The 16764-nt window shown below is 37.7% G+C and overlaps 1 protein-coding gene across 2 annotated transcripts in view; it reads right to left on the bottom strand.

Moving 5' to 3' along the window:
* Positions 1-16764, bottom strand: part of CYBRD1 (cytochrome b reductase 1) — a 35859-nt gene that overhangs the window by 5746 nt on the left and 13349 nt on the right. Inside the window, exon 2 of one of the 2 annotated variants that reach the window (XM_059053557.2) lies at positions 13898-14106. The exons of the other annotated variant lie outside the window; for it this stretch is intronic. Coding sequence (XP_058909540.1) covers positions 13898-14106 — 209 coding nt within the window. The remainder of the gene's footprint in view (positions 1-13897; positions 14107-16764) is intronic. 2 annotated transcript variants of the gene reach the window in all.

The raw sequence follows: 16764 nt of genomic DNA, 5'->3' as shown, positions 1-16764 counted from the left end.
ATCTACCACTCTAACAAAACAACCATGAGAATGAGGCGAAACACTAGCATCACTGTTCATTTTCCTGACTGATATCAAAGGACTAACGGGGGACAGAGAGGAATGAAGGCAGAAGGGGTGTGATGCCCTAAAACACATTTAGAATCAGATTAAAGGCAACAGTAATGAATGGAAAGTAACTGAAAATGCACGCAATAGGCTGGTTTGCATATTTTATTGTCCATTAATACCACAAAAGCCTGAGTATATTAGCAATGGTTCAGAGTCCTCTTTGGTGGTTCAGTGTTCCTAATTCTCCTTCAGTGATTGTTAAAAATCACTTCAGTGATTTAGTGATTCTTTAGTATCAAAGGGTAAGCATCCTGATGTACAGGTTGTGCTTTCTATACAAAAATGGGGCTCACGTGAGTGACTGTCAAGGATTTAGCACAAATACATTTCTACGAGTAAGTCACCATATCTTTTCTGTGACTTACCCATGTAAATATATATTTTATTCCATATTCCTGTTATCCTGCCTCTTCTATTCCTTAGATTCTTATTGTTTTGAATGATTCTTACTGTTTTCTCTTATTTCTTTCAGGATTTATCATGTGTGTCTCTTGTAATCCCATACAGCTTAATGATCTAAGTAGATGGGACATCAGAAATTTGCATACAGGACCCCAGGACGATTTAACTCTCCTAAATCTTACTTTCCCCATGAAAACATTTTTTTTTCAACAACAGAAAATTACTTTTAAAAGGAAAGGAAAAAAATTATAGAACACTTAACTTTGATTAAAAGTGTTCCAAATTATGCAAATGTATAATAACTTATAAAAAGTTAAAATTTAGGGCTTCCCTCGTGGCGCAGTGGTTTAGAGTCCGCCTGCTGATGCAGGGGACACGGGTTCGTGCCCCGGTCCGGGAAGATCCCACGTGCCGCAGAGCGGCTGGGCCCATGAGCCATGGCCACTGAGCCTGCACGTTTGGAGCCTGTGCTCCGCAACGGGAGAGGCCACAACAGCGAAAGGCCCGCGTACCGCAAAAAAAAAAAGTTAAAAAGTTAAAATTTATATTAATCATTCTTTATTTCCTTTTAACCATCTTAGCCTTACATATTACAAGTAATATGGCAACTTAAATCCTAGTGGACTGAATATTACAAAATCCTCAAGTCCCTTTAAGTTAGTGTTTCTTGAAATGTTGTTCATAGAAGAAGACCTATATCGGAATCTCTTAAACAGATCCCTGTGCCACATCTAAATCTGCTAAATCAGAATTTCTGGAAGTAGGGTTTAGGAATCTGCATTTTGATGGAATGCCAGGGTGATTCTTATTACGTGTTGCAGTCTGAAGACCACTGCTTTTGATTCGCTCAAATTATTTCAGAGATATGGGTTAAGTACATTCTGGAAAATCCCTAAAAGTGAAGGCAGTTGACTGTTACCATCAGTCTACAAACACTTAAGGGCAAACGAAGTGCTCCAGAGTTTAGGAACCATCACCTACAGAAAACTGTTCTTCACCACTATGGAGTTCTTAGGAGAGCTAAAGAAAAGTAAAATCTCATTTAAAAAGTTATTATTTAGATATGAAAGTGAAGATGTAGTATGATTCTAATTATGCTTAAAATTTTTTCTTAACTATATATTCATGGGCATAATAAGAGCCTAAAGGAAGTAAACCAAAATATAATGATATCTCTAGATTATGGCATTATCAGTGATTTGAGGATTTTTCTTTCCATTTTTCTGATTTTATAAAATTTTAAATAAATGTATATTACTTTTATAATTAGAAATAGACAATGAAAGTTTACTTTTAAAGTTCCTGTGTTAGATATCTGGGCTTTTCTCTGTTAAATATTATTGTCCTTTAGAGATACAAATGTATTTTACTATGCCAGTTTTATCTCACTTTATGAAACAGATGAGTTTTTTTAAAAAAGATATGTGTAAACTTTTAGACATAATAAAAGCTTTTATTTGCAAAAGTCATTAATGAGACCAGGAAATATCTGCTTAGCTAGCTTTTGTATTAGGTATGATTTGCTTCTTTTAAGGGTAGAGGTGGATTTAATGAGAATCAAGTGATTTACAGATTATTATATGGAGGCTCCTCCCATCTCCTCTTCATTTTTCTGCTATTGTATACACAGCCAGCAGGGATTCAACCAACTGCTGATGGAAAACATTTTTTTTAATTTCCAGAAAGTTCCAAAAAGCAAAATTTGAATTTGCCAGGCAATTTTTTACATAGCATTTACATTGTATTAGGTATTACAAGTAAACTAGAGATGATTTAAAGTGTACAGGAGGATACACATGGGTTATATGCAAATACCACACCATTTTATATAAGGGACTTGAGCATCCACAGATTTTGGTATCCATGGGGTTCCTGGAACCAATCCCTCACGGATACTGAAGGATAACTATATTCACTCATTCCTTCATTTAAAGCACATATTTCTGGGCCGCATCCCTAGAGTTTCTGACTCAGTAGGTCTGGAGTGGAGCCTAAGAATCTATTTCTAACTCCCCTGGTAATGCTAATGCTGCTGTCCTAGGGAACCACTCTTTGAGAAGCTCTGTCTTAGGTTATTTGCAAGTTGTGTTTTTCAAACATAATGGCATGTTTCTTCTAGGGGTAAAAACATCTAATCAGAACCAACTAGAATATGTCCATATTTTTTTGTAAAAAGAAATGACAGACATTCAAATTGAAGTCTCCTGTCAATATCCTACATTTTCTTGCTGCACTGTCTTTCATCAAGTCCACCTGGCAATACCTCAACCTGGCTCAGACATCTTCAGGACTACCCCTGGTATGCTAGGTCCCACTGGAGTAAACCATGCAGTCAAGGGGACGAGCATCGCTATAAATTCATGGTTATGATGCTCGTAGCTATAAGCACTTCAGTGCTGCTCAACAATCCTTCTACTGTCTGATTTATCACCTGGTCCTCCATGTTTCTCCCATGCGCAAACCTCTGGCTCTCTTGCGTGCCTCCCCACTATTGGCAGATGATCCTACTACCACCTCATGGGAAAACAGAGGCAACTTCAGAGAAGAGCCTCAATTTTCTGCCACCAAACTAAACAAACCAAAAAACCATCCCAAGCGAACAATTCCTTTCCTTCTTCAATTGCAATGGAGTTGGTGTCCTCCAATTTTCCAGGAGTCTCCACAACCTACTTCTTGAAGACATAGCTATAAATTATTGCATCTCTCCAGTATTCACTACCTTTCCTTCTCTATGGTGCTATCCAGTGAGCATTTTAACATGCCCAAGCTTCTCACAACAAAAGGAAGTAAAAAAGAAAGCACCCAAGCACCTGCCTTGACTCTTGTCTCTGACCAGTTACCACCCTCTCTTTCTCTTCCCCTTCTTACCCAAACCTCTATTGAGTTGTCTCTATTTTCTCACTGTAAACAAAGGAGGAAAAAAGAGAATTTTGCTCAATACCCAATTCTACAAGGATTAACCTGCTGCAGTCACTGACCAACAGACAGAGGAAAGGAAGACATAAACAGGATGCTCTGTTCTTTGGACAAATAGGCCCCTTAGATAGTTAGATGTACATCTCAAGAAGAATTCTAATGAGCTCAGACTCTTGCATCTTCCCATACATTAGAAAAACACCAAAGTCATAAATTTGAGATATCTGTTCTTTGGGACTAGCAGTAATCTTTTACCAAGATGTTACTTGACTGCGTGTATTCCCAAGCCCCAAATCACATATATACTTACTGGCTTCTCTCCCACCTCTTTGGAGTCGTTTACTCAGAGCTACTGAGTGATTGTCTCCCACACTATAGTCCCCAGTAAGACCCTGAATAAAACTTAAACTTATAGCTCTTAATGTTGTGCATTTTCATTCAGTCAACATCACCTTCTATTTCCCATTCAATTTACTGAAATCTGGCTTCTGACCACCAAGGAAACTGCTCTCCAGGGCCATCAGTCACTTCCAGATCACTAAATCCAATGGATAGTGTTTTTTTTTTTTTTTTTTGCGGGCCTCTCACTGTTGTGGCCTCTCCCATTGTGGAGCACAGGCTCCGGACGCGCAGGCTCAGCGGCCATGGCTCACGGGCCCAGCCGCTCAGCGGCATGTGGGATCTTCCCGGACCGGGGCACGAACCCGCGTCCCCTGCATCGGCAGGCGGACTCTCAACCACTGCGCCACCAGGGAAGCCCAATGGATAGTTTTTATACCTTATTTTCCTTGACTTCTCAGTAGCATCTGGCACTCCTAAAGCCCTCCTCTCCCCCTCTAATGTTCACTTTCTCATCCCCCCACCCACTTTTTCAAGCCCAAAAGTGACTCTCTCTCAGCCCCTGTACCACTGACTTTCTAAATCTCATTAATTCTATCTCCTAAATATCTTTAGGAACTATACACTTTGCTAACTGCTATTGCTACTCCTCCAGGCCACCATAATTTCTCATCAGAACCTTTGAAAACATCTTCAACCTAGTCTCCCTAAATCTACTCCTGTCCAGCCTCCAATTCATCTTCCATACCCCACTCCAGGCAGCTCAAACTCCTTCCTGTTTCTCAAATAAAGCAAATTTTTACCCAGATACTATTCCATTCATAGAATACTCTCTCCGCTTTGACCACAGACCTCATGACTCCAGTTCTTGTTCTGACTTCCTTTATTCTCTATACCATATGAGAGCTCTCCTAGAACACTCCATACCCATCCAATCTACCAAATACTCAATGACCTGTCTTCCCCTGTAAGCTTCATGAGGGCAGAGAGCATGTCTCTTTGGGCCCATGCGTGTCTTGTGGAACAATGTATCCCCCATAACCTAGACAGGTATCTGACACATAACAGGTATTTAACTCTGTTGAATAAATGGATGGATTTAGGAATAAAATTTCAATGACATAAAATGCATATTCTTAACCATGAAGGTGTCTATGATCTACAGTTGAAATGAAAAATGCCATCTTCAGGTCATAAAGGAGCCTACCACAAGACTTACACTTCTAATAACAACAGCTTACTTGTGTCATTCCAGTATGCTAAGCCCTAGGCTGAGCCTTTCCATGCACTATTTGTCTTTGGCTCTTATGATGTTGTGAAGGATGTATGAAAATCTTAATTTCTAGGTGAGTAAACTAAGTCCAAAAAAGTTCAATAACATGTCTAAGGTCACAAATTACAAATGAATGAAACTGATTCAAACTGAGGTCTTCCTGAGTCCAAGTCCTGTGTTCTTAAATACTACCAGCTCTCTGGACCTGAGCAAGGAAGAAGCCAGGGACCACATTTTCTCCTGCTAAACAAAAGTCAGAAAGTTGTGACATGACATTTCTGAGAAGCCTAGTTAGCACACAAATAAAACTACCGGAGATAAGAATCTGAATATTTCAGAGGGCAGAAGAGAATCTTGAAACAATTAAAAATGTTTTCACTTCATCCAAGTTTAATATTAGAAAATCTAATAATGTGATTGATTACATTAACAAATTAAAGAGGAAAAACCATATTCATCTCAACATACACAAAAAATATTCAATAAAATTCTACATCCATTCATGATTTCAAAAGAAAAACAAAATGGTTTCACAAACTGGAATTAGAGGAAATGTAAAGCATCTGCACTGAATAGTGAAATATTAGAAGTATTCTCTTTAAAATAAGAACAATTCAAAGATTCTTATCTCTACCTCTATTCTATACCTTGTAATACTTCTATATACTTCAATACTTCTATACTCTTCAATTCCACTGGCTAGGATGCAGAGGAAAAGGCATATGACAAAACTAGCAGTGCAGGTAAGTGGCAAAGACAGGGACGATTCAATAAATGGTGACAAAGAAAGAGTTTATCAATATGGAAAAAAATGAAGTTAGATAACAATATCACATCATGAACTAAGTTAATTCTAAATGAATTAAGTACTTAAATATCAAAGACAAAACTTTAATATTCTTAGAAAACATAAGAGAAATTAAAATTTCCAATAATATTACTGTAATGTAACCTCTTGGCTATTTGTAAGCTTTTGTCTAAGACCAATTGTTCTCAAATATCAGTGTGCCTCTGGAGGGCCTATGAAAGCACATACTGCTGGGCTCGCCACGTGCCCCCCCCCCCACTGCCCCCGCAACCCAGAGTTTCTGTTCCAGGAGGTCTGGAGTAGAACCTGAGAATCTAGTTTGTTTTGACCTCAGGGTAGGGAAGCTTTCATACACAAGGCATCAAAACAAAAAATAATAACCTTAAAGGAAAGATGATTAATTCATTTCATTAAAATTGAGAATTCCTATTTGTCAAAAAGTACTAACAAAAGAGAAAATACAAGTTTCAAAAGCTTGAAGATATATGCAATACATATAAATGAAAAGGAATTTGACAGAGAACACCTATAAATCTTTAAGAAAAAGGAAAACAAACTCATTTTTGAAATGGACAAAAGACATGAACAGGTATATTTTTAGAGGTGAACCATAAGTAATCAGTGAAATAAACAATAAAACCACAAGAAGACACCCTTTTTTTATACCCACTAGTTTGGCAATATTTTAAAAGTTTGAAGAGGATGCATGTTGGCAAGGATGTGCCATATGGGAACTCTTATTTGCTGCTGGCAGGAACATACTTGGGTCATCCACTTTGGCAAACAAGTTGATGTTACTCTTTTAGACTGAGTATATAACTGCACTCCTAAGTATACCGCCAGAGAAACCTTTGCATATGAGGACCAAGAGATGTGTATCTGAATGTTCAGTGCAGCATTGTTTGTAACAGAAAACAATTGAAAATTGCCCAAAAGTCTAATAGCAGGAGAAGAGATAAGTAAATGTATGGCTTATTTGCACAGTGGAATACAAAAGTAAAAATGAAGGGCTTCCCTGGTGGCACAGTGGTTAAGAATCCGCCTGCCGATGCAGGGGACACGGGTTTGATCCTTGGTCCGGGAAGATCCCACATGCCACAGAGCAACTAAGCCCGTGTGCCACCACTACTGAGCCCAGGTGCCGCAACTACTAAAGCCTGCGCACCACAACAAAAGCCACCGCAATGAGAATCCTGTGCACCGCGACAAAGAGTAGCCCCCGCTCACGGTGCACAGCAACGAAGAACCAAAGCAGCCAAAAATAAATTAATTAATTAAAAAAAAAATTCTTTGAGAGGAAAAAAAAAGTAAAAATGAATAAATTACACCTAGAGGAATCAATATAGTTGAATCAGTAGAAAGAAAAAAAAGCTGTAATTGAATACATTTGATACTGCTTTTTAAAAAGTAAAAAATAAAAACTAAACATATTGTTTGGGAATTTACAGCATGTGGTAAAATTATAAAGAAAAACAGGAATGAGAAAAAAACTTCTGGAGAATGGTTACCTCCAGGGTTGGGATAGGTAGAAAGATGTGGGATCAAGCTGGGGGTGAGGAAGTGTTCTATGTTTTCTAAATTAAGTTGGATGGTGGAACCATGAGAGTTAACTTTATTATGATTCATAACTTCTACATACACACAATGGTTTGTTATTTTCAAAAAAATCCCCCAGAGGCTAGATCTCACAAGTAGAAAAAATAGGTATTTTTTAACTTAAAATGCTTTGCAATTCATAGACAAACACGAGGAAGGGTGAAGACTTTTCAGCTTGTATTGGTTGTATTGCTTTGTTGCTAGCCCCCTTTCTTTCCTCCTTTTTTTAAAAAAATTTATCTATCTATTTATTTTCGGCTGCGTTGGGTCTTTGTTGCTGCACACGGGCTTTCTCTAGTTGTGGTGAGCAGGGGCTACTCTTTGTAGTGGTGAGTGAGCTTCTCATTGCAGTGGCTTCTCTTGTTGCAAAGCATGGGCTCTAGGTGTGCGGACCTCAGTAATAGTGGCACGTGGGCTCAGTAGTGTAGGCTCTAGAGTGCAGGCTCAGTAGTTGTGGCACATGGGCTTAGTTGCTCGCCGGCATGTGCGATCTTCCTGGACCAGGGATCGAACCCGTGTCCCCTGCATTGGCAGGCAGATTCTTAACCACTGTGCCACCAGGGAAGTCCCTGATTTCACTCTTGATCAGTAGACATAGTTATGTTCTTTGTAACAGCTGTATAATATTCAACATGGATTTACCACGAATTATTTAGCCATTCCGTTACTGATGGACATTTAGGTTGCTTCCCGTTTCCTGCAAACATTGCCGCACTAAAAATTCTTCTTAGAGAAGACAGTATTTTATTTCCACTCTCCCCAAATGTGGGATCACTAGGTTAAAGAGTAAGTATACATATATATATATACTTAAAATTTTTACTGGAGTATAGTTGATTTACAATGTTGTGTAAGAGTTAGTATATTTTTTAAAAAAATAATAGATATTAACAAACTACTTCCCTAATTCAGTGGAAATTCATTTTCCCACCAGCAGGGCAGAAGTGCATCCTTACCTCACATCTATGCCAGCAATGGATATCACTATTGTTGTTCTGTCGGTCTCATGGGAGAAAATGTTACTTTATTGTTGTTTTAACTTACATTTCACTAACTTCTTAGTGAGGTTGGACATTTTATCATATGCTCATTGGTGATTTAATTCTTCTTTGAACTGCCTATTCAACCCTTTTGTTCATTGTTCTATTAGGTTGACTTTTTATTATTAATTTTTAGGAGTTGTTTTGTATATAAACACATTAACCCTTAACACATGACATGATTATTCCCCATATCTCCTTGTGCAGTACCTGCCGACTTGAATATATTTTCTCACATATAGTCAGCCCTCCAAAGCCACGGGCTCAGCATACATATATTCCACCAACCACAGATCAAAAATATTCAAAATAAACAAATTCCAGAAAGTTCCAAAAAGCAAAATTTGAATTGGCCATGGACCAGCAACTATTTATATAGGATTTGCATTGTATTTACAGAGCATTTACATTGTATTAGGTATTACAAGTAATCTAGAGATGATTTAAAGTATATGGGAGGATGTGTGCCGGTTACATGCAAATACTACACCATTTTATACAAGAAACTTGAGCATCCTCGGATTTTGGTGTCCGAGGGGGTCCTGGAAACAATCCCCAAAAGATACTGAGAGATGACTATAATTTTAAAAAAATGTTATGTAGTCATAAATGTCTTTCTTTTCCTTTATGGTTTCTAGATTTCTTGTCAACCTATGGCCTCCCCCACCTCAATATTATACAGATTATATGCTTCTTAATTTTCTTTTTCTCTTTTCACTGATTTTGGATTTTTTATACTCATACCTTTAATTTACTGTATCTGGAATTTTGTTTTTCTTTTGTGTGATGTACAGAGTCTTTTTGTTTGTTTGGTTTCTTCCAAATGGATAGCCAATTATGATGGTAACATTGATGAAATAAGCATTCTTTCCCTGGTAAATTGAAATACCATAATGTCATAGAAAAAGTTCTTATACACACTTGGGCTGTTTCTGTCCTCTCTGTTCTTGCCATGGATATATTTTGTTTATTCCTGTGTGAACACCTTGTTTTGAATAAAGCCAGGTCTCCCTTCACGTCTTCAAAATTTTCTTGGTTATCCTTGGATGCTTGTTCTTCTGCATAAAGTTTAAAACTCCCATTGGGTTTACAATTAGAATTATATTAACTATAAATATTAGTTGAAGAGGGAAGGATGTTTCTATATTAATTTTTCTCTTTCAGTAACATGGTATCCTTCTATTCATACCATGTTTTCTGTTTTGCAATAAGATTTTATAGTATTCTACTACAAGATTTACAGGATTCTACTTCTTATTCTAAATGGTTATTTCTAGTATGGGCAAAAGTTATTGGATTCTGCATGGCTATCTTATATCCAGATACCTTTCCAAATTCTCTCATTATTTTAGCCATCTCTTGGGTTTCTAGACATGTATTATGATCTGCAAATAGGAAAAAAGTCACACATTTTCTATTATTTATACAGATTTTTTTATTAGCTCATGCATTAGCTAAAACCTCTAAAACAAAGTTGAATGACGAAGGTACCAAGCATCAGTGTCTTATTTATTTAATGGAAATGTCTTCAGTATTTCACAGTTTAAGCTGATGTTTGCTGTTGGATATTGGTAAAGGTGTTTATCATCAGAGCTGCCACCTTAGATGTGAAGTATGTAGTGCACAATGGCAACATCTAAGAGGAGTTTGTTTTCTCCCAGTGTACTGGATCAGTTTAAAGTATCTGTTCCTTGTAGGTCAAAGGTATAAAACAATCTGGACCTGATGTCTTTTTTAGTGATAGATTTCAAATGACCTTACCAGTTGCTTATAATGTTATTGGTCTATTTAGGTCTAGTTCCTCTTGGGTCAAATTTGGTAGTTTATATTTGGCAAGAAAACAATCCTTTTTTCCTTCTTTAAGATTTTTAAGAATATTACCATATATTAATAATTTAATTAAATTTAATAAACTGTCCTAATTTTAAAATATTATTTATATCTATGACTATATTTCTTTCTTATTCTGAATGTTGTATATTGTGTTTCTTCTCAGTCAGATTTGCAGTGGTTTATCTATTTTATTCTACTTGTTTTAAAGAACCAGTTTTTCATTTTATTTGTAATTTATTCTATTTTTAATTTATGGTTGTGATAGACTAAATCATGCCGCCTCCCAAAGATGTCCACAACTTAATCCCTGCAAGCTATGAATATGTTATGTTACATGGCAAAAGATGCTTTGCTGATATAATTAAGGTTATGGATTTTCTGATTGGGAGAAAACTCTGGATTATCTGGGCAGCCCAATCTAATTACATGAACCCTTTCAAAAACAGAGAACTTTGGCTGGAGGAAGAAGAGATGAAGAGGAGAAAGAAGGAGAAGTCAGAGAGATTCCAAGCCAGTGAGACAGAGGGACAGAGGGGGCCATGCGCAAGGAACAGAGAGAGGAGCTAAGGACAACCCTCAGCCAACAGCCAGTGAGAGTATGGAGACCTCAGTCTTACAGCTGCAAGGAGCTAGATTTTGCCAACAACCTAAATTAGCTTGGGAGCTGATTCTACCTCAGAGTCTTTCCATAAGAGCCCAGGCCAGCTAACACCTTGATTTTGACCTTGTGAGACCCTGAGCAGAGAAACCAGCCAAGCCAATCTGGACTTCTGATGTAGAGAAACTGTGAGGTAATATATTTGGGTTGTTTTAAGCCACTACGTTTGTGGTAAATTGTTATGGCAACAATAGAAAACTAATACAACTGTTCATGGATTTTTTTTGGTGTTTACTTTTCCTTGTATATTTTGCTGTTCTCTTTTAGTTTCTTTTTTTTCTCCTGGTTTTATGGAGATATAATTGACCTTCAGTTTCTTAAGTGAATACTCCATTTACATATTTTAAGTTTTTCTTTCAATAAATAAAGGCATTTAAGCCTATTTTCCTCTTAAGCCTATTTTCCTCTGAGAACCATTTTATCTAAGACCCATAGATTTTCCAATAAATATTCTATTTTTAATAATTCCTAGATATTTCTTAATCTTATATATTAAGATATAGAGCACAGTATACATTTGTTTTTAGAAATTCCAGATTAAAAGGTATATCTAGTATATGAAACTTCTTTTCTTAGCTTTAAAAGCTTTTATTGTTATACAGAATTACATGTGTATTTAGAAGATATAAAAAGTGAAAAGAAAAATAATCAACTGGAATCCAGCCACCTAGAGATCATTTCTGTTAACATTCTGATGCACATCTTTCCAGATGTTCAGAGAATGCCTTGGCATATAACTAACGCACTAAAGGCATGTTATCTAAACCATTTTAACTACTGTACTCAGAACCACAGAACCCTCTCACAGGCAAGCTACATAAAGTTTTGGGTAGTCTCCATTCTGTTCCTCAGAAATATGGCCGTCCACTGAGGATGATCAAACACGGGCTGAGTGATGGTGGGGATGTTGTGGAAACAGCAGGACCATGTGGGGAGAGCTCAGGATTGGAAAGACTGAGTCCCAGCTCTGCCACCTGCTGTGTAACCTGTGTGTCCTCAGCATCTGTAAAGACTACCTCACTTGAAGGACTACGTGAGATAAGCAGAATGCCTCACACTGCGCTCTGGCTCTAATATCCTGCATTCTGGCGTGGCACAAAGGAGGTGAGGCAAAGTGAGGGGAACAAACCGCTGAAAGCAGAACAGAAAGCTAGGAAAGTCCCGAAAAGATGCTAGTAGACCAAGGGGGTCCCCAAAGCAACTGGTAGCATCTCAATGGCCCCTGCTCTTGCCATCCTACTCTCTGAAGGGAGAGGGTCCACAAGCTGGCAGCAGAGGAGGACGCTGTCTCCCAGATGAGAACACTGAGGGAAAATCAACTTTGAGGGCAGGAGATCTGGGCTAGGCTCAGCCACCCAATTTGAGATATTTTCCTTGTTCCTTCTTGATCAGTAAGATCATGTTTGATACATGGTTCTCCCTATGCTCCCCTTCTGTCTGGCACCTTGCAATCTGCCAATCCCTACCTCCAGGCATGCTAATGCAAACTTAAATTATTAATACTGTCCATATAGATATCAACTTTTACTTACTTAAAATTCAAAAAGGCTTAAGGCTTTAAAAACATTACTTTAAGAAGCAGAAAAATGACAAATAAATGTCTGCTAAGAGATCCTTTTTTAAAGAGGTCATAAATTCATATATTCTAAAATATGCCTTGAGGTTTTATGAACTCACTCCAGTTTCTTCTCCTATATCCACAGAAAAGTAAGTTCACAATGATGTCCCAATCAGGAGTTGGATATATGTACTAAGGAAGGGAAGTGAATTGACATAGTTTGTCAAAAAAATTGACAAAGATTTTTCAACAAAATGGTTAACACCAAAAACATTAAAAATTAACCTTGGACTTCCCTGGTGGCACAGTGGCTGGAAATCCACCTGCCAGTGCAGGGGACACGGGTTCGAGCCCTGGTCCGGGAAGATCCCACATGCCGCGGAGCAACTAAGCCCATGGGCCACAACTACGGAGCCCACATGCCACAACTACTGAAGCCCACGCGCCTAAAGTCCGTGCTCTGCAACAAGAGAAGTCACCCAGTGAGAAGCTCGCGAACCGCAGTGAAGAGTGGCCCCTGCTCGCCGCAACTAGAGAAAGCCCGCATGCAGCAACAAAGACCTAAGGAAGCCAAAAATTTAAAAAAAAAAAAATTAACCTTTACTTTTGTGATCTAGAACAGCCAAATTCCTATCTCACTCCATTAACTTACATTTAAATATAGTGCTCTTAAGAGTATGTGTTTTTTGGGGACTTCCCTGGTGGTCCAGTGGTTAAGACTCGTGCTCCCAATGCAGGGGACCTGGGTTCGATCCCCGGTCAGGGAACTAGATCCCCCATGCCGCAACTAAGAGACCGCATGCGGCAACAAAGACCTGGTACAGCCAAATAAGTAAATACTTTAAAAAAGAGTATGTGTTTTTAGTAAATGAAGACATTTAATAAATGGAACGAAAATAAAATAATCACTGAGCCTTCAAAATCTAACAAAGATGTAAAAATTCATCTCTTTACTCATAAAGTTAAACCTAGAAAATAGAAGTGACAGAGAATGTGAGAAAGAAACCTATAGCTCTTGCCTATGCTAGTTTATCCAGCACATGGAATTTAAAGTCCAAACAATGGCAGCCTAGATATTATGAGATGGCAATTTCTCTACATACATATGTCCTTATTTATTTATTTATTTATTTATCATCTTTATTGGAATATGTCCATATTTAAACCCTTACATTAAGCTCATAACTGAATTCTGCAGTTCTGGTGCCCCCTCAAGGGGAAATACTTATAATGGAAACAAATGGAACAGTGACTGGTGGGAATGAGATGATTTCCAAGAAACTATGAATAAATGGAAAACATCGAAAGTATCTGAATTGTTTTACTTTTTATATCTTGTTTAGAAATACACTGAGATACTGACCTGTAAGATGTAGAGAATGACAGCTGTCAGTCCAACCCAGCTGTGCAGACTATACATATTGGGGATGTTCTTGGCATTGTGGAAATCAAAAACAGCCACCAGAGAAATAATTGCAAGAATGGCAGCAACAGCGTTTAACCCTGCATGGATGGATTTCATCAGGAGCTTGCTGCATTTCCAGGTCCATGGCAGTCTATATACGATGATGGCTAAAAAGAAACAAAAGGGGACAGAATGTAGTGGTGCTGTTTTTTTTAATCAACACAAGATGAACAGTTCGACACAGTGAACACTCCCTTTTGTGAAACCTTTTTCTCTGGCTTCTGCTTTCCCCCTCTTCCCTGCCTCTCAGTGGTTCCTTCTTGGGCTCTTTGCTGGCATCTTCTTTACTCCCAACTTATGAACAAACCTTGCTGCCTCTCAGGCTCAGTCCTAGGATTTTTTTCCTCTCTTTGCTCTCTCTCTGCGTAATCTCATTCACTCTTCCATTAAAATGCCACCTGCATGGTAGGGACCACAAAATTCTCATCTCCAGCCCAGAACTTTCTTCTGAACTCCACACCCACATAATCCAATGGCTTCTTGACATCTCCACATAGCTGCCTCTCAAATATCGTAAACTCAACATGTCCAATATGAAATTCTTAATCTTATGATCTGGTTTCTTCATATAAGTGTCTTAATTTGACAAGAAAAAGAGACTAAACAATAGAAAAATATGAGCAAAGATTTAAATAGACAAAGAATATCCAAGAGTATATCTAAATATTTCACAAGAGTATATCCAAGTGACTAATAAACATAATAAAGATATCAACTTCATTGGTCAACAGAGAAATGAGAATACTTCTACCACATACCTGAATGGCTAGATATGGAAAATACTGAGTATTGGAGAGGTTGTGAAACAATCAGAATGCTCATGTTCTGCTGGTAAGAGTTTACATGAGAACAAACACTTTGGAAAACTAGCACCATCTACTTAAGCAAAACATATGCATAACTTATGATCTAGTAATTCTACTCCTGAGTATATGCCCCAAAGAAGTATGTACATACATTCACCAAAAGACAAGTACTAGAATATTATTAAAGCACTATTCATTGTAGCCCAAACCTGGGAACTTCCCAATGTCCATCATTAAGAGATTGTATATGAAAAATCTGAGAGTGAAATTAAGAAAACACTGCCATTTACCATTGCAACAAAAAGAATAAAATATCTAGGAATAAACCTACCTAAGGAGACAAAAGACCTGTATGCAGAAAACTATAAGACACTGATGAAAGAAATTAAAGATGATACAAATAGGTGGAGAAATATACCATGTTCTTGGATTGGAAGAATCAATATTGTGAAAATGACTCTACTACCCAAAGCAATCTACAGATTCAATGCAATCCCTATCAAATTACCACTGGCATTTTTTACAGAACTATAACAAAAAATTTCACAATTTGTATGGAAACATAAAAGACCCCGAATAGCCAAAGCAATCTTGAGAATGAAAAATGGAGCTGGAGGAATCAGGCTCCCTGACTTCAGACTATATTACAAAGCTACAGTAATCAAGACAGTATGGTACTGGCACAAAAATAGAAATATAGATCAATGGAACAGGATAGAAAGCTCAGAGATAAACCCAGGCACATATGGTCACCTTATCTTTGATAAAGGAGGCAGTGATGTTGGGAATAAGTGATGTTGGGAAAACTGCACAGCAACATGTAAAAGAATGAAATTAGAACACTCCCTAACACCATACACAAAAATAAACTCAAAGTGGGTTAAAGACCTAAATGTAAGGCCAGACACTATCAAAATCTTAGAGGAAAACATAGGCAGAACACTCTATGATATAAATCACAGCAAGATCCTTTTTGACCCACCTCCTAGAGAAATGGAAATAAAACCAAAAATAAACAGATGGGACCTAATGAAACTTGAAAAGCTTTTGCACAACAGAGGAAACATAAACAAGACGAAAAGACAATTTTCTCCCTCAGAATGGGAGAAAATATTTGCAAATGAAGCAACTGACAAAGGATTAACCTCCAAAATTTATAAGCAACTCATGCAGCTCAATAACAAAAAAACAAACAACCCAATCCAAAAATGGGCAGAAGAATTAAATAGACATTTCTCCAGAGAAGATATACAGATTGCTAACAAACACATGAAAGAATGCTCACCATTATTAATCATTAGAGAAATGCAAATCAAAACTACAATGAGATATCATCTCACACCGGTCAGATTGGTCATCATCAAAAACTCTAGAAACAATAAATGCTGGAGAGGGTGTGGAGAAAAGGGAACACTCTTGCACTGCTGGTGGGAATGTAAATTGATACAGCTACTATGGAGAACAGTATGGAGGTTCCTTAAAAAACTACAAATAGAACTACCATACGACCCCGCAATCCCACTACTAGGCATATACCCTGAGAAAACCATAATTCAAAAAGAGTCATGTACCAAAATGTTTACTGCAGCTCTATTTACGATAGCCAGGACATGGAAGCAACCTAAGTGTCCATCAACAGATGAATGGATAAAGAAGATGTGGCACATATATACAATGGAATATTACTCTGCCATAAAAAGAAATGAAACTGAGTTATTTGTAATGAGGTGGATAGACCTGGAGTCTGTCATACAGAGTGAAGTAAGCCAGAAGGAGAAAAACAAATACCGTATGCTAACACATATATATGGAATCTAAGAAAAAAAAATGTCATGAAGAGATTAGTGGTAGGACGGGAATAAAACACAGACCTACTAGAGCATGGACTTGAGGATATGGGGAGGGGGAAGGGTGGGCTGTAACGAAGTGAGAGAGTGGCAGGGACATATACACACTACC

This window comes from Kogia breviceps, chromosome 2 (assembly GCF_026419965.1).
Source record: "Kogia breviceps isolate mKogBre1 chromosome 2, mKogBre1 haplotype 1, whole genome shotgun sequence".
Lineage (NCBI taxonomy): Eukaryota > Metazoa > Chordata > Mammalia > Artiodactyla > Physeteridae > Kogia > Kogia breviceps.
Note: the sequence above shows the minus strand (reverse complement) of the source record. Positions and strands in the feature narration are given on the sequence as shown.